Genomic DNA, 18,244 nt, shown 5'->3' with positions numbered 1-18,244 from the left:
ATCACCCCACGTTCCCTCAGGACAGAGTGCCTGGAGGGACTCAGGTGAGCCAGTTTCTGCAGGACATCAAGGGTGGCTTCACATCAGCATCTCCCCATAGCACAGGGCATTGATTAACCCACCCCATGCCTGTAACATGCAGGTCTGATGAAGGCTTTCCCAGGAATTTTCTGGGAGCTAAAGCAACTCCTGGTATAGAATGCAGTGCTGGAGACCACATTGATGGTAAGAGACAGCACGATGCAGATGTGTCTGAAACCACTCCTTGAGTTTTACTGAGTGTGTGTGAGGAAACGGCTCTCCTGAGGTCACCAGAAAATCTGGGGCAAAGCACAGATTAAGCACCTGGTGTCCCCAGCTCACCGTGGATCCACTCTCTCTGCAGTGTGCAGGGTATCTGCACTCTCATCGCTCTCTTTTACTGCAGCTGCTCCTCTTTGCATCCCTTTGCAGAAATTCCAGTCACACTGAAGTATGCCTGGTTGTTATTTAGATACCCCGGTTAAATATGTAGGTATTTATTTAGATATCCCTATTACATATACAGATATCCCTCCAATCCCCCAGGCTGGAGGGACTCTAGAAAGAGAATTAAGCATTACACAGAGTTTCTCTCTGGCTCATTTCAGGGTGGGCACTGCACAGACAACCTTCCCTGGCTGCACTCATTCTCCTGCAGGACCTGTGCTCTCTTCATCACTTTATTGCTCCAAGCCCAGCTCTCAGGAGTGTTGCCCTTGGGAGGAAGAGTGGAGGTTGTGTGCTCTGGTTTGTGCTTTCTGTTCAATGGGCTTTTCATTTTTCTTGACTTCAATGACCTCACATCAACATTGAGACTTCCCTTACCACAACTTTATCTCTCTTCCAGGAGTTGCTTTTCTCCTGGGCAATTGCCATCTTCCTGGATGCTGGAGTAGAAAGAGCATGAGTCAAGTTTGGGAATTCAAGGGGAAATATTAGCAGCCACTAATGAGTGAGAGCAGCATGGGAACCTGCCACGAATTAACAGCCAGGGAAACAACCTAAATCTTTATTTAAGTGTAGTTTTTTAAAAATAGGCTGTTAAGTGACTCAGCTGCAGATCACTGGGAAGTTACAGGTAATCTTTGCAGGGCAAGGAGGGGCTGTGTTGGGAGAAAATGAGGCGTTTTGCAGCATACAATGTGTTGTAAAGTGTTAGGACATTTATTTATCATATGTGGGCAGACAACTTCACACATCCTACCCAAATTTACTGTACCAATGTCATTTCCATATTGTGCCTCTGTAAGTGTTATGAATCAGCCAATATGTGACATTAATTATCTGCATTTAGCACTGTACAAACTGACATAATGATCAATTATGGAGTAACACATTATGGGGTGACTGTTTACTAAAGTTCAGAATTAATCCCCCAGTACTCTAAAATATTCTGGAATTATTCTGTGCATGCTATATCTAACCAAATCCTGGTTTTGTCCAAAATCAACATTCTTCCATGGCAGAGAGGTGCAGCATTCAGTGCTCAACAAGCAGGTTGCATGCAGGTGGCTCTCCTCCCACCACCATCTTCACTAATTCACCTCTTTGGAGAAATGTTTCTCCATGAAGTTCTAGGAAATTGCTTCATGGCTTTGGGTTTCTTTTTGATGAAATTCAAAAAGAATTTGAATTCTTTGAATTCAATTTGAATTTAATTCTTTGCATTTCAATTTCTCACCTCCTCTGTTCATCCATAACTGGAAACAAAAGGCATTTGTCTTGCATTACCAATTTCAGGAAGTATTTGAAAAAATGATGGAAGAATGCAGAATGTTTGGTCTAAGAAAAAGAGAAGGGAGAATAGGTAGAAACAACATCTTCCATAATGAAGATTTCTGTGCAGACAGTGGCAATCCAAATATTCCCTATGCCCACTGAAAATAGGGCAAGAAAAAATCAAGTTAATTTTCTGAAAAAAATTGTCTAGGATAAATATTAAAAAATAATTTCCTGATTTTACAGAGAGATGAGTCCTGGAACAAGACAGAAAAGTTTGGACTTTCTTCTTCCAAAGTTCAGAAGAGCTGAGGCAAACTTTGGCCAGGAAAGGCTGAGGATGACATCCTCAGTAGAGGCTCTTGAAGAAGGTGATCTGTGATTTTAGGGTTCAGGCCATGAGGACTGTCCTAGCAGACTGACAGAGTTTCAGGGCTGGAAGAAGCCCTGGACAGTGATATCCATCCATCCATCCCATCCCATCCCTCAGGGGCTCCTTGGGCAGAAATGGATCTGCTGTGCTCAAAGCAGCAGAGCAAAGGACTCCCATGGCAGCCTTGGAGCAGAGCTCCCAAGGAATGTGTTTTCTTCCATTTTCAGCCTCTGTAGTTCCAGAACTGGGAGTTCCATCTGTATTTATGCAGAATTCAGCACAAACAGGCCTTTGAACAGCGCTGAAACAGAAAAATCAAAATGTGATCCTTTCCACCTTGAGAAACAAGCACGTCCCAAACACTCTTATCTCAAAGGCAGGAGTGACAGGCTGTGGAAACATTCAGTCTGGAAATTAATCTTTTGAACAGGAGCTGAGTCTGAATAGATTATATACATATTTGTGCTTGCATGCTTTGAGTTACATGATGTTGTTTTCATCTTCAGTTGAATAAAATTTTATAACAAATTTTTTTTAAAGCCCAGCAAATTTGTCAAATTTACTACTGAAGTAAGTTACACCAATGCTCATTTTTAGTGAGTGTAGTTCCTTACTGTAATAGTCAACCTGGCCTTATTCTGTTGGAGGCTGGATAAATACCTCCTTTGAGCCAAATTCACCCTAATCAAACTTATATCAATCTCTTAATATCAGTATTTCTGTGCCTGCTAAACCCAGTAGTTATTTTGGTTGTGTCTGCCAAGATGAAATGATCAGTACTCAAACCCAGTGATTCTGTCTGTTGCCACATCATTGTATATTGCCAGTATCTATTTTACAGCAGTATGGGTGTGTGAAAATTCCCACACAAAGTGTCCATGTTCATGCAGGGCACAGGAATGTGCTCTGCCATGTCACACCATGGTGCTGTAAGCGACAGAGGTCACTCTAGGACAGGACAAAACTCCCTTTTGGCACCCCCTGGAGCGCTCCTGAAGTTCCTTATCAATTTCCTTTTGGTGTGCTATCAGCTGAAAATTGGTCATGTTTCTATGGTAGCAATGCGAGGAAGGCATTTCCACAAATAAATATTTACAGGAAACATCCTTGTTTGGGAAACAAATGAGCATTTGCTCTGGAAATCCTGCTGCACCAGTGACATCCCTGTGTCCTGCTTGGTAGCATCAAAACATTCTCTGTGAGAAACATTGAACTGTTTGCACTGGGGTGAGGGCACATGCCTTCAGATACATCATTTCTCTCTGTGGTTTTCCCAGCTACTTTTACTTTTCACACATCAGGTGAGCCCTTCCCACTCTCAAATCCATTCATTCCTTTTTCACTTAGGGCTTATCTTGGCTGTCAATGAATCCAAAGGTGCTCCAGACTCATTCTTTCTCCAACCAGCTCTTCTTCCTGTCATCCCTTGGATGTATCTTTGTGGCTGGATAATAAAAGGGGCAAAAGGAGGGACAAAAGGAGGCCCCACTGAATCACTGCACAACATTTTATACACCAGCCTTTCCTAAAGCACTGCAGCTCTCAGCTCACTTGAGCCTTGCTGTAGCTAAGGGGAATCCAGGGACAACACAGCTTTAGTCCAAATGCTGGTTGTTTGCCCACCTATACGTGATTAGGAGTTCAGTAATAAACCAAAGTAACTCAGTGTAAAGAGGTGAGCAGAGGCAATACAAATACAAACCAGTATTTCCTGCTGAAATAAAAAGTATACACAGTGCAAAGGTCATGTAAATGATCTGACCCTCATTTTCTTCCAGGTAACAGAAATACATGGCAACGTGAAATATAAGCCAAATACATGCCATTCATGGCACAAAATAAGTTATTAGGACATAAATCAAAATCCACATTCTCTGTTCTTTGTACTTCAGCAACAAAAGATGTCTGGCAGCTCAGGAAGATGATTATCTGTACATATATCACCTTTTCCTCCCTGATCTTTCCCCTTGAGTTTTGGCACTTACTTAATCATTGAGGTCATTTTTTTTTTTTCAGGAACATGAGCAGCCTTTAGCATGAAAGGTATCTGAATGTGGAATCCTACATATAGTAAGTTTCACCTTAAAAAAGAAAAAAAAAGGAATATTTTTATAGCTTTTTATATCTGGTCAATATTTGTGCAATTATCTGACTTGTGTTTGAACTAGCTAAATAAAAATTCTCCATAAAGAGAGATGAGTATTTTTTTTTTTCCTTGCTGAGACTGGCTTTCCTTTCTTTAGATGGCAACAGCATCTCATGACCTCAGCCTTCTCAGCAGAATTCAAATATGAATATGTTTGGATATAGGTCATGAACCTGATACTGAAATATGAGTTCAGAAACACGTTGTGGATCACAGCTGGGTCAAAGAACATCTTAGAAATGTCCCATGTTCTTCAAAAAACCCAGTCTCACACAAGGACATGTGCAGTGCTTGATAAGCAATGGGACATAGGAGTCCAGGGCTCTGCCCTCAATACCCAAACCACTGTAACCACACATCCCTGGAGGCAACGGTTTATTTCCCAAAACTTGCAATTTATATGCATTAGGCAAAAATATCCCAAGTAACTCCAGTTTATGGTTGCCCAGTAACATCTCTTGGTGTTGCTCAAACTCTTCTTCAAACTCTGCAGTGCTTGTGTTCCCCACAGACACTGATGCTGAGGAGATACTGGGTGCTGGAGTTACCCATGCCAAACCTAGACCAGAGGAAACTGGTTGGAATTGAAATGCAAAAAAGGGAATTGCTTTCTCATTTGGCTCATACATTTGAGTCAAGATTAGTCAAGCTTACCTCCTTTCTGGTGGACCTGCTGATGAAGAAGAAAGCCTCCTCCACACCCTGAGGCTGCAGATCATTCACAGCCACCACGTGGTCTCCGTGGTTGAACAAGCACCCCAGCCTGAGAGGACCAGCCCACTGTGAGACACTGAGGAGGGCAGAGAGCAAAGGAAACACACAGGATGTCCTGTGTCACTGCACTTTTGGACAGGATTGCATTTATGGGGCTGCCCCCTGGAAATGACACACACGTTCAATGACTTTGCACATTTTTGATCTGGTTCTGGTTGAAACCATCACTAATTATTCCACAGCATGCTGGATTCTTCTTTACAACAGCATTTGAAATACAAACTCCAGTACAAAAAGAATCAGAAAGAGCAGAAGGAATCACTGAAGTGCCAGCAAGCCCTGCCTCTGTCCTGTTCTGCCCTGCCAAAACTGCACATGGGTGTCTGCAGCTGAACACTTCTGTGCCTGACACTTATTCCCATCTCACAGGCACTGCCACACGACATCAGACTTACCATATTCGTCCTGCTGCTTCAGTAAGTTTCAGGTAATTGTTAATATCAGCCAGGGGTACGAAAATATCCAATTTCTGCAGCTGCATCTCATCTGTAACTTGACTGTGAGAGAAAAACATCAGAGACCACAGAATCACAGAACAGCTCAAACTGGAAGGGACCCATAAGGATTTCTGAGTCCAACTCCCTGCTCCTTGCAGACCCCCTAAAACTGAATGCTATGACTAAAAGCATGACTAAAGTGCCTCTGAAATGCTGACAGGCTTGGCAAAGTGAAACCCATGAACAGGTCTGTCTCCTCTGCTACCAGCTGGAGAAGACACTTACCTGAGCAGTATGGACAAGTGAACCACTGAGAGGGGTAATGAGCTTTGCCTTCTCTGGAGGGTTGGCTGCAGGCTGGTGTTGCTTTCTGGGAATTTTGTGCCTTTTTCTGCTCCCAGGTCTCTTGGACGTGCACTGTTGCTCTGGCATTTGGGAGGGGATGGGAGCCCATCACGCCTGCACGTGAGCTGGCATGTCTCATCCAGCAGCTTACTAAAGAGGAATGATGATAAAAAATTAAGGGGTTTGGCAATTCCAGGCACTCTTGCTGTGTTTGAAGTGGGATCAAGCAGCCCTCAATAAAGCAAAGAATAACAAGTTCTTGTAGAATATCCAGTGGACAAAATAAAACCGAAGTAAAATAAACAGCCCTTCCAAAAATGGACCATAAATCTCAAAATAAACATTTTCAGTATGCAAAAACTATTTATTAAGCCTGGAAACATTTCAGCTAACAGCATGCCTTGACAAAGAAACTGAGTACAGATTGTTGGCCTTTGCTGTGCTGGGTTCTGCAAGGATGTAAAGCTGTCCCTTGAGAGATGTGATAACTGAGAACTACTTGAAATAATTTTAGTTTTATTTGATAAGCCTTATATTGCCTGGAGCTGACTCCCCACTGTGGCCCAAACAAGACCGGGGTTAGTAGCAAAAGCTGTTCTTGGTAAATTTTAACTCAGATGGCCTAACCTTGTGAAGTTTTTATAGTTATTCCCTCTGGGGGGGTCCCAGAGACACAGACAAGCTTTAATTAATCTATTGGGATTGTCTGGTTAGTGGGTCTGCATTTCCAGTTGCCTCCCTCCATGTGGCCCACGATCTGACTGTCTGTAGGTGTCAGGCCACAGCTAACACAGCTACTGACCCCTCCTCTGGCTCAGGAGGAACTTCACCCTGCAGGCACAATTCTCTTCAGTATTCAGTGCTGTATTGTGGAGGTTGTAAAGTTTCCTTGTGGCCCTAGAGCTGCGACACAAAGTTCAGGTCATTCTTTGTGACACTGTACCTTCAAAACACACAGCAACAGAGCTGCTCTTTGGATGGCAAAATGAAAGGGAAGATGTGTCCCAACTCACACAACTTCTTCATGGAAAAGCTGGGAGCTAATGCCCCATCTCTACCTTTCTCTTTTAACCTCTAGATATGCTGCCTGCTTTGGAGAGCACTGGTCTGAAAGGTTGTTGGAGTTCGGCTGCAGTGACTCAGTGAAGTGGTGAGCGGCTGTCATGAAAACCCAGAAAAAATGTGAGTCAACAAAAGGTGCTGCATTGTATAGTTAGAGCCTTGAAAATGCAGGAGTCTGCAGTGTGAGCTTAAATTTCATGTTAATGAGTTTGAATTTGACTCCAGTGTTTCCATGAATGCTGAACTTTGTGTAACAAGATCTAGAGGCTGCATCTTGTTTGAAGGAGTCCTTGTTGGGTCTTAGTTCACAAACACCAGAGATGTCAGCTCTATCTCTATTGCTGTGCCACATTTAATTTCCAAAACCTTAATGAAGTTGTTACTTACATTGATTTCATTGACATATAAATGTTCTCCTTTACTGGGCTGTTCTGCTCTGGCTTCTCTTGCTCAGGGACATCAGGCTCAGCTGTAGGGTCAGGCCTTGATACTTCAGTAGTGCACTGTCAGAAACACACAGCAATAGAGGACATTAATGTCACTGCCCTGCCTACAGAAGAAACCCCCATTGATTTCCTTATTTTGTTCTCTGCTCCTGCTGTTTAAACATATTGGCTAATTTAGCCTGGATTTCCTCAAATCAGTCAATTCCCAGAAACTGGGAGCTAGAAAGGTGCTTGAAACTTAAAAGTTAATGCTGGAATTATTGGCAGTGCTATATTCTGAAGTACTACCACAAAAAAAAAAAAAAAAAAAAAAAAAAAAAAAAAAAAAAAAAAAAAAAAAAAAAAAATTGTTGCTTTTTAATTTAAGCAGGCTGAAAAAGGAGACTTGTACTTGGGTATGCTTGACTTAAAGCACTTAGATTATGTCACCACATCACCATTTTTAATGTCCTTCAGTCTGATGTACAGCCTGTGACTTCTGCAGAAAACTGACCACTTCTCCTGACCACTTATCTTCTCCTCAAATTAGCTTCCCAAATTGGGTGTCAAAATTTGTATAAAATCAACAGCATGATTTCTCCTACTGCCTTGTTTCACAGTGAAATGCAGATACCAAAATGTACTGCAGTGTTTTAAAAGTACTGCTTTTATGCAGTGTACTGGTTTTTCAACAGAATTACATTTCAAAATACATAAAACTAATGTACTGTTACATTCTCTAAATGAAGCTTCCAATTTCAGGAAAAAACCCCAACCCTACCCCATTATACAACAGGCAAAAGCCATTAACAATGAAACAGTCAATTTGGGGAATTTCAACAAAATCAGCAATGTTTTTGTCCAAATCCCACTTTCCACCAGGAAGATCCTTTGAATGAGTCTAGTGTATTTTGTTTTCTTGTATAAATGAAAGCTCTATTACCTAGTGCTTTATCTATGTATTCCTTTTGCAAGGTACAAGTGGTTCCTCCTACCAGTTCCTCTTTGGCTCATTAAATGTCTCCTGTGTCCTTGGAGATGTTAACAGGGCAGCAGAACCCACAGCTGATAAACTACCTTAGCTAAAACACTGCTGGGAGTTTGGTAATAATCTTCTTCGTCCTTTTGCATGTTTTCGTCTGGATCTGACAACAGCAGGTTTTCCTCACTTCCTCCCAGAATTTTATCCTGCTGAAAGAATGGGTTTGTATTTAACAGGCTCAGTTGTACAGATTAACACGCGTTTCCCCCTTTTTGTGGAGAAGTAACAGAATCAGCAAATATTCACAGAAAACATGGTAAGATACTTCCTGTTTGCATGAGTGACAATTACTTAACAAAGAGTTTTCAAGATCTGGGCCTGGATGAGGGAACCACCAATAAGAACACATCAGATGCTTGAAATGGGGACTCACACTGCTAAAAGGAAATAAATACAAGGGATTAGTTAGGAAGCCAGTTGTCTGCATGTCACTGAGCAGAGAATAGGTCCAGAGATGTTAGTAGATGTTAAACTTATGAGGCAAGAGAAATATTTTTATCCAATGGACAAATATTGTTGTTTCTTGTTCTCTATACAGCAAGTGTATTTATTTTTCACACATGCCAAACCAGAAACATGAGCTTTGTGCCATTCCCTCTGCTTCAGGCTAAGAAGCTAAAATCCAAATTCCTTATCTCCCAACCCCCATGGTCAGCCTGTCCCAGCTTGAACAGCTGCATATAATACCTGCTCTCAGAGGCATTGTAGGAATGAGAAGAATTAATGAATAAGACAGAAAAGGTATGCACAAGGAAGAGACACAAAGAAATTCTTGACATATACCCAGAGCAGGACTGGTTAAAATCAGACCCAGGGTTAACTCAGTGCATTTCAGAGCTCAGACTCACAAGTGAATTACTGCAACTTTATAAAGTGCTGTGCATCAGCTGGGCTATGCTGACTGCCCATGGCATTGTAATGTAGTTTCAACTATTCACTTCTTTCCACTAAATTTAGCTGCATTATCTCACACTTGCTGTCAGCCTATATACAAGGATGGTGATTGCAGCGTGTGATTTACCACCCTGCTAGCTGTGATAGCAGAACAGACTCTTTGCCCTGCATCCCAGCCACTCCAGGCCAGAGTTCAATGCATAAGCTGTCACTAAAGATGGGTTTGAGCTGCTGAGGGGTGTGGAAGAGCCTTGGTTGTGCCTTCTGTCCTCTTGGCCCTGCTGCAAATCCACAGCAGAGGAAAACTGCTGCAGGCACTGGCTCAGGGAACACAGGTCAGAACACTTAGCCACTAATACAAGATAACATTCGTCTTTTTATCTTTCCAAATCGCTCCTGCTAGATATGGAAGTGAAATCACTTGAGGACATATTAATGCTGACAGAAGGTCAGTTCTAAGACGTGCCTCAATTTAACAAGCTCTTGTTCTGTAATTTAGTTACATTGACTCGATTGCTACTGGCAAAGGCTGAAGAAATAAACCATTTAGGAACAACTGTGGCACAGCTGAGAAATGTGCAGGGAGGGACAAATCCTCAACCAGTGCAGAGCTTTCTTCATCAAGTTTGTGAGAGCTGCCACAATTTGCAGTTGCTGCACAGAAACTCTGGGGCTCTGACTCCAAAACACCTGAACACAGGTATTTCAAGCAAGTTTTAGAAGATCATTTTCAGTGGGAAACAAGAAAATAGACTAAATACTTAGTAAGTTTTAATAGTGGAAATCAACTCGATGGGAAAGTAGGTGGATAATCTGTAGTCACAGATAGCCAGGTGAGATAAAAGCAAATTATTCACTTGTGCAGATGGAACAAGGTAAGAGCTGTTTGATTTGCTCTGCTCACCAGGCTTGGACAAACTCCTCTTGGCGAGTCACACTGAGCCTGATGGGGGCCAGGATCTGAATAAGGCCTGTTCTTGTCTTCTGAGGAACCATTCTCCTGGATGAAAAGCAAAAAAGTTCACTCCTCATAAAGATACACTGGAGGTGCCTGACCCACATTCAGCTTCCTCACAGAGCTTTGTGACTACAGAAACTCAGCAATTCCTTGGCTGCTATTCCACCCCGACACTGGACTGCAATTGCTGTGGGACAGCAGCAATGTTTTCTATCCCTTCTATTTTAATATTGAGGGGAAAGTCAGAAAGGCAGAGAGGAATTGGATCTGAACTCTCCTCTAAGCTTTACAGCCTAAAAAGAGAGAAAGAAATAAAAACACAATCACAAATCAGGAGGAATGTGGCTAGCAGCTGCCAAAACAATCATCACATGCCTCTGCCAAGGCATGTCAAAGCAAATCTTCAAGAGTTTACTTAATGTTCACTAAAATTTGCCAGTCAGTTGAGACAACCAGTGAGGACTATCTCTCATTGCCCCCACTTACATGCAGACTTGCCTCTTAAAGTATTTCCTTTGTGGTGTTACACCAGGTCCTGCTCAGGAACCCCACCAGAAGAGACCACCCAGGCACCCACTGCAGAAACTCTGAACAACTTTTGATGGAGAAAAACCAACTATGCAAAAGAAATGTCACAGTCATGCCTAGGCACAGAGTCATGATGAAGGACAGTTAATTTGTTTACCTCCTGGCAGCTTTGCCTGTCTGGAAAGCTGGCCATGTCTACAGAACTCAAGAATAGTGGCAAAGAGGAAGTCCGACTTCTGACTTCTGGATTTGGAAGACCTTGGTTCTAGAAATAAAGGAAGTATAAGAAAACAGGCACCTGCTGGGTGTGGGCTAAAATGTACTGACACATCTCACTAGAGAATATTTTATTTCTAATGGCTCAGAGGCATTGTCTGCATGGCATTTTTCAGGCAGACATAAATGTGCCCTGCTTGCATTCTGAGCTGTGTGGAAGCTGCAGGGATGTGAGCACTTAGTGCTGAGTCTAAGCTGGTGGGCCTGGCTGGTTAACAAAGTGCAGAAACTTGGGCCTGAGCTTGAACTACCAGGGCTTCCAGCTGATTCATGACATTGACTGATGTAAAACAACATGTAAATATATCTGAAATCTACACCCTAAGTATAACACACAAGTTTTCACTCTGATGCATCACAGGTGTGGTTCATTGCAGCATAATATCAACCTTCCCCTCGTTTCCATATAGCCAACTCTTCAAAGAGATTTCTTCAATGTAAAATCAATCCCTGTGCAGACAGACTGAGCAATGCCTGCTTGATGCGTAAAGCCAGGGCACAGGATTTATATGAAAATGAATTTCTGAATAACCAAGGTCAGAGGCAACTTGCAAGGCAACGATCAGGAAAATTCCTTTGCACAGTTTTTTAATGAAAAAGAGAAATACCTTTTTTTCCCCCTACAATAAAGTACAGTAACATGTCACCTGAGGGCAGCATCCACTTCTTGTGTCCTCCCTGCAGACTGAAGATATCAGAGTGACCCAGTCATCTATTTCCTGCCTGAAGTGGGAACAAGAGGAGTGAAAACTTACTGACAGGTAACACACAAGGCCAATTCTTTTGCCTACTTACTTCTTCCTACGGGGCCCAAACCAAAAATTCCTGAGATCAAGGGGAAAAACCCTGTACCTGCCTCTCAGGAAGGAGTGCTTGTGTGGTCATAGCCAGATGGCAAAGTCTGACTCAGAGAGCTAACAAGGCTTGGGAATGAACGCATTTGAGCCACCAGGATGAGAAACCTGCCATGGAAGGGCTGTTGAAGCTGTTTTTCATGCTTGCAGTGGATTTAGCTGGATTAATTGTGGAATGCTTCCCAGGAGCGTGGGCTGCGAGAGCCGCGCCCCAGGGGGAAGCTTTGGATGCCACGCTCAAGCAGCACCCAGGTATGTGTTTTTCTTCTTATCAGAATTTCATACATCAGCTGCTCTTCTGCAAAAAAAAAAAGCAAAAATTTCCCCTGATGTGCTCGTGACTGGGAAACTGAATAGGAGATGCTGGGAACCAGCAGTACAGGAGCAGGGTGACCAACATCCTCCTCCCTCACCTGAGCTTTGGCTGATCACCTCCACAGAAACAGCTCCTGCCCCTCTTCAGGACTCAATTCCAGCCTGAAAAAGCACAAACTGCACGCCCCTGCTGCAGCAAAAGCCCCAGCCAGCACTTTGGGGATCTGTTTCCTTCAGGAGAAGTTTTGCCTTCAGTCTGCTTCCCTTGATTAATAACCTAGATTTCAGGCAATATTGTGGTTTATCCATGAGGAGCAGAACCTTCTCTACCTCCCAGGAGCTTCTGGGTGAGGAGGCAAACAAAGCTCTCTGCTCTTTCCTGTGCCCTGAGCAGCACAGTTTGAAATGGCACTGCCATTGCCATCCCCCTGCCATCCCTGTGCTCCCTCTGCTTTCACACGCTGGCTGCTGTGACCGGGTGGCTGCAGGGAAGGGGAGCTCACCTGCCTGGACCAGCAAAAAATTAACCCAGCCATGAGTAAATGGAGGCTATGCCACAGAAAAAAGCTGTTTTCCATTGGACCAGGCAGCTGAATCCCCTCATCCCAGAGCTGGGCCATCAGTAGCTGGGACACAGAAGGGAAGGGAGAGGCTGTGATGGAGCAGGACCTTTCCTTGGGGCACAGCTTAGTGCTACAGTGGTTTAACAGCACTGTCCCACTGCTTTTGCCCACCTGCTGTCCCCAATGAGGTAGTAACATCTGTTTCCAGTGCTGATGGACATCACCTGCTCAGGAAGGCATTTAAACATCTTCCTCACCGTTTCCATAATTTCAGCATTACTTATGCCAACTTGAATACTTATGATTCTGTGAAGATAACCATAGGAAACATGGTTTTATAACTATATAACTCTACACAGTTACATACAAATAACTCTACACAGTTACATACAAATGTATGTAAAAGTCCAGCTTCTACTCTGAGCACAGCATAATATATATAATGAGATCTGCAAGGGGAAAGTTAAACATTTTTCCACAGAAAAAACTGCTCAAGAAAATAAATGCACACATTCAAAAGAGGTGGTCTTTCAACAAAGAAAGTCTCCAGGCAAAATATATAAAATTAACTTTTCCCAAGTCCCCAGACTATGGATCTTCATTTCTGGAAAAAAGGGGGTTTTGGTTTAATTCAGAATCTTGAAAAGAAACAATAGTAAGAAAAAATTATTGTGGAAGTTTTTTAACCACTATAAAACAACGATTTGAAACTAATTGTATATTAATAGAGTTTTAATGGAGGGGAAGAGGAACAGAAGTACTCTTAATGGATACTTGAAGCACTACTTCCATTAACCTCCAATAAGCCAAATTAATAAAAGTAATAACAACAATAATTATGGTAATAATGTAACCACAGACCACTGAGCAAGCTGCAGTATTTTTGAAATCTTCACAATGTAAATTCTTTTAATGGAAGAAGCACAACAGCAATGTGGTGAGTGACCTCTTTGCCTAACAATTCCAGGAGCCTGGAGTATTAACCTCTAGATCTGACAGGAAATATTTACATTTCCCATTAAATTTTCTGTTTCCCTTGTGCATATTTCATACCACCCCTGGCATGGTAAAGGGCGCCAGTCCAAAGGCAGTGACACTCAGTCCTGCTGCAGTAGGCATGTGCTGACAGGATGGAAAAAAACAACCTAAATGGGCCAAGCAGGCAATTTCTTGGCAGAATAAGAGGCAGTGAGCAACCATGATCAGCCCAAAGGGTTATGAGAAAGTCAGGAGACCTTTGCACAAAGCCGCAAAGCACCTTGTGGAGCTGCAAGCTGGGAAAGGGTGTGTGCCACAGCTGAGAGTGGCACAGCCTGTCCTGACTGACCTGTGAGTGAAAGCATGGCACTGTCTCACAGGAGGTGAAATGTGTTTTACTGCAGGAACACAGCCTGGGATGCAGGAACACAGCCTGTGGGATCGTGGAGCCAGGCCAGGTTTCTCACTGGCAGATACATCACAATCACTCACACAAAAGCAAATCACAACAAAGCAATTCAGGATTTTCACTTCTACATTTATCATAACTACACCCAAAGCCTACAAATCCCAAGGGACTCTTTTGTGGAGTTCATTGGGTTTGAACCAAGAACCCAATCTTGACTTGTTCAAGTGCTTGCACAATCAGTGGCCATTGCAGAGTGCTGATACATGACTCAAAATAAAAAAGGTGATGCATTTTAGCTACATACTGATCAACAGCTATGGAGCCTTTCACGTGTTGGCCTTTTAGATACTTCAGGATGTAATTCCCTGTGCTGGACTTGGACAGGACAAACAGACGCCTTTTCCAGGAATTCTGCCAAAGAGAAAGCAATTTGTGTCTCATTAAAATTCAGGACAGCAGATATGAGGGACTGCTGGAATATGACTAATCTGTGCTGGTATACCTGTGAGCTGAAAAGTTGCAGAGGTGGTGATTTGATGAGGAATCCGTGCTTGCAGACTCCACCTTCAGGGCAAAATGTATTTTGAATTCTCACTAATCAAAGAGAAATGAACAGCACCATTACTGAACTTGCTGCCAATTAATCTCTTTAAAAAGACCTGTTTGAACTGGAAATTGTTGCTTAGCACTGGGTTTCTGTGCTTAAATGGCCATAAAACAAACATAAATCAAGGCTATAAAATATAGAGCCGGGCCCTGCTTCCCTGGTGTTAATGCTAACAACTGGCCCAAACTGCAAAGTAATGGTAGTGAAAATGTAGGGGTTTAGAAGATATCATGAGCTGCTGCATTATTTAATTGATCTTATTTAACTTTTGGGGTCTGGTCTTATTTAGCTTCATAATTAGTGATCTGAAATGCACCCCAAAAGAAATTAATAGATGGCATTCAGGTAAGGATAGATCATCTCACAGCTTTACCACTGACAAATTTTAGTATAAGAAATTTTGTACCTGCAGAATTTCTTTTATTTGTAGAAGCCATCCTGATTGTTTCTTTCACTCGGATAACAAAAAGAGCAAAAATGTTGAAGCTAATTCCTTTTAGTTTGCTTGCTGCAGAACAGCATTTCACTGCACACACAATTACTGTTGAGAAAAAAAAAAATCTTACAATGGTTAATTTTCATACTGATGACCAAAATACATAAAACAGCCATAATAACTATTAATTTAAATATATTCAGAAATAGTTTTATATAATATTAAATTATACACTGTGTGCTATATTTGTTATTTTATAATACAATCACAAAATTACAAATAACAAATATTATCTACTTTCATAAGCCAAAAAGACAATTTGCTTAGAAGCGATGAGAACTGCCAAGAGAACTTCATTTGTCCCTTTCTTTTGCACTAGTCACAACACCTGTAACCTAGGAATACTGCACTCATGTATGTTTCTGACACTGCTTTGCCAGTATGATTAGTCCTGTACAAATCGGGTATAACTTGGCCTAAAGAGTTTAAAACATATGTAGAAAATACAGTTAAGTTACTATGGCAATTTTAATGATTTGAAAATTTGTTTTATTCATACAATGCCTTTTCAAAAGTTCCCTTTGCCTTACCTCAAGACTCTCATTCCCTGCAAAATCAGGTCTTGGCTGCAAGTTGTTGTACCTACAAGGAGGTTACACAGACCCTCTTGTGCCACCTGAAGCCACAGAGCCTCTCCTGGGAAATTCTGAAGGATTACAAGTGCTGCTCTCTGGCTCTTTACTGAGAACCCTGGCTGCAGTGAGAGATTTAAGGGCTTTCCTCTGTCTCCCTTTCTTCAGTGATTTGCTCCATGGTGCCAAAAGTAAACATGGTCCAGTCAGGAGTAGAGTGGGTTACACATGGAATTTTACCCCTGAGGCACACCTAAAGCTACAGACTTTCATTCCTCCTGTTCCAGGCTGTAAATGGGAATGAACCACTGCAAACTTAGGTCCATCAGAGGTTTCTGCACATTTCTGTCTGTATTTTTTTTGAGTTGTTTTTTCAGGGAAACCTTTGCAATTTCTGCCATTTGGGAAGAAAGATTTGTTGTATAAATGCCGTGATAAACTGTTATGAAATTTGCTTCTAGAGTTTTCATCTGTTGCCTACCAGAAAAATAAAAGGACAAAAACGCAATTTCCAAAACTAAAAATGACTGTACACAAAGTCAATAGTAGGGGCACACACCTGGGGTTGCAATGAAAGGCAATGTATTGTTCTGTTCAGTGTGACTGACAGTCACCTCAACTGGCAAACAATGCAATTACTACAAAACAATGTTCCAAGAGTCTCTGGCAGGATAAAAGTCTCTTCTGGATGTCAGTAAAAGTCAAGATTTGCATGTAGGAAGACAAATACCCGTGAGATTAGTTGTGCTATCTCACTCTGCCTTTTGGGAAAAACTTTTTAATTGTTACATCTAATTGTCTTTTCAACTGAAAGCAACATTGTAAACAGGTTATGCCTAATTCAAAACAGAAAATGCCAATTCCATGATTATACCCCCTCAGATTTTTGTATGCCAGGCATTAAGGGATTTGATTGCTTCAAACCTTTTGAAATGCAATGAGACATTTCAGTCAAAACGCAAATAAAATGCCTCAAATCATTATGATGAAAGCTGTTATAAAACTTCAAAAATTTCCAAGACAAGGAAAACAAACTGTGTTAATACTTACAAGCAAAATGTCTTCATGGTGAAGAAGGTTATTAGAGAAACACACTTTCAGGTAAATCCAGATTCCCTGCACTGCCTCCTGCAGCAAAACATGACGAGTCCTCACCCTGCATTGTGACTGCCCTCTTATAGTCCTTGTATAAATACAAACACCTGAAATATGACCCACAAGGAAATTCCTGTTTCTGCTTGGGAAGTAACTAAAGACTGCTCTGGAAAGGGGAAATCCAGAAGATTAATATTCACTTAGAAGCAATGAAAAATATGCACATTTGAGGCAGTGATAAATGTCTCCCACATAGAAAAACAACCTAGACACAGCCTGGTTTTGTTGGTTCAGCTTTCTGAACAGTCCCCTCATTTCCTGAGCTGTTTCTAAATCATAATATCCACCCATGGCTGGAATATACAGTGGCAGTAAGAACCCTAAAAGATCATAAAAGTATCATAAATTGAAACCAATTTCAGATTTAAACAGCATTTAGTTAAACATACAATGGTGGTGCAGGATTTCTTGTGCTGCCTCTGTCATGACAATGTAATTTCAGTGTTAGTCTTGGCTGAAAGTGAATTTTTGGGATTCTCTCCAGAAACGTTCAGTGTATCAATAATGAAAGTGGATTTACACACTAAATCATCTGGCTAATCCTGCAGATGGCAAGGGAATTGCTTTCCCATAGAAAACAGTCATAAATTTGACCAGGGAAAAAAACGAAAAAATTTTGCAGCTTTTTAAATCACTGTTCAGCAAGTTGGTTCTGCTGGAGTGAAGGGGTTCAGGGGTTCCTCACTCTGAGTGGGCTCATGGGCTGCACAGCTCCCAGCTCTGTCAGCATCACCACTCAGGGCTGATGGCTGGTGGTACACAATTTTCTTTTTAAATAATATTAATTTTATCTGGACATGATCTAAAGCAATCTTATCTAGCAGAGATCCTGGTCCTGACACAAGGGGATGTGTGTCTGTCTTTCACTTCTTCTCTAAGTTAATCTTTCCATGCTCCTTTCCTCTCAGGCACTGTATTCAGGTATTTTATGTTGATCTTTCTATATCTCATATATTGGAACTGGCCTGAAGTTCTGGACACAGGGGAATATTGTTCACAGAAATTTAAAAACAGGCTAGACCTCAAGCAAATAAACACTAATGAACTAAAAAGACATGAAAGACCCTCTAGAAAAGTAACAAATACTGAAATGTTGGCTGTCCATGGTAAACCTGGAACATCCTTAATTCCAGAAAATAGCTTAAGATGGAGCAGAAGCAACAGGGAGAACACTTTCACATGCACTGCTAGAGCACTGTACAATTTACTGTATAAAGGGCAAGATGAAGCACTGGTGGAACATGGCATTTCCAATAAAATACTTCCACTACCTTTGGTTTACTTCAAGAGAGGAC

The 18,244-nt window shown here is 41.8% G+C and overlaps 1 protein-coding gene across 2 annotated transcripts; it reads right to left on the bottom strand.

The window, feature by feature from the left end:
• Positions 1-1,208: 1,208 nt before the first annotated feature.
• PLEKHS1 (pleckstrin homology domain containing S1) lies at positions 1,209-15,247 on the bottom strand. 2 transcript variants are annotated; one of them, XM_058810775.1, is made up of 14 exons: positions 15,133-15,247; positions 14,622-14,713; positions 14,424-14,530; positions 12,904-13,038; positions 11,648-11,723; positions 10,882-10,989; positions 10,143-10,238; positions 8,380-8,493; positions 7,265-7,380; positions 5,756-5,965; positions 5,429-5,530; positions 4,914-5,049; positions 4,099-4,194; positions 1,209-2,414 (listed from the first exon to the last, which is right to left on the bottom strand). In XM_058810775.1, exons 1-13 carry the CDS (start codon positions 15,161-15,163, stop codon positions 4,126-4,128), a joined length of 1,392 nt encoding a protein of 463 aa, XP_058666758.1. In that variant the 5' UTR covers positions 15,164-15,247; the 3' UTR covers positions 1,209-2,414; positions 4,099-4,125. The 2 variants fall into 2 exon arrangements, with proteins under 2 accessions (XP_058666758.1, XP_058666759.1); XM_058810776.1 differs by having other exon boundaries at positions 8,380-8,490.
• Between the last annotated feature and the right edge of the window lie 2,997 nt (positions 15,248-18,244).

This window comes from Ammospiza caudacuta, chromosome 9, assembly GCF_027887145.1.
Source record: "Ammospiza caudacuta isolate bAmmCau1 chromosome 9, bAmmCau1.pri, whole genome shotgun sequence".
Classification (NCBI taxonomy): Eukaryota; Metazoa; Chordata; class Aves; order Passeriformes; family Passerellidae; genus Ammospiza; species Ammospiza caudacuta.
The sequence above is the reverse complement of the archived record's forward strand: the minus strand, read 5'-3'. Positions and strand labels throughout refer to the sequence as shown.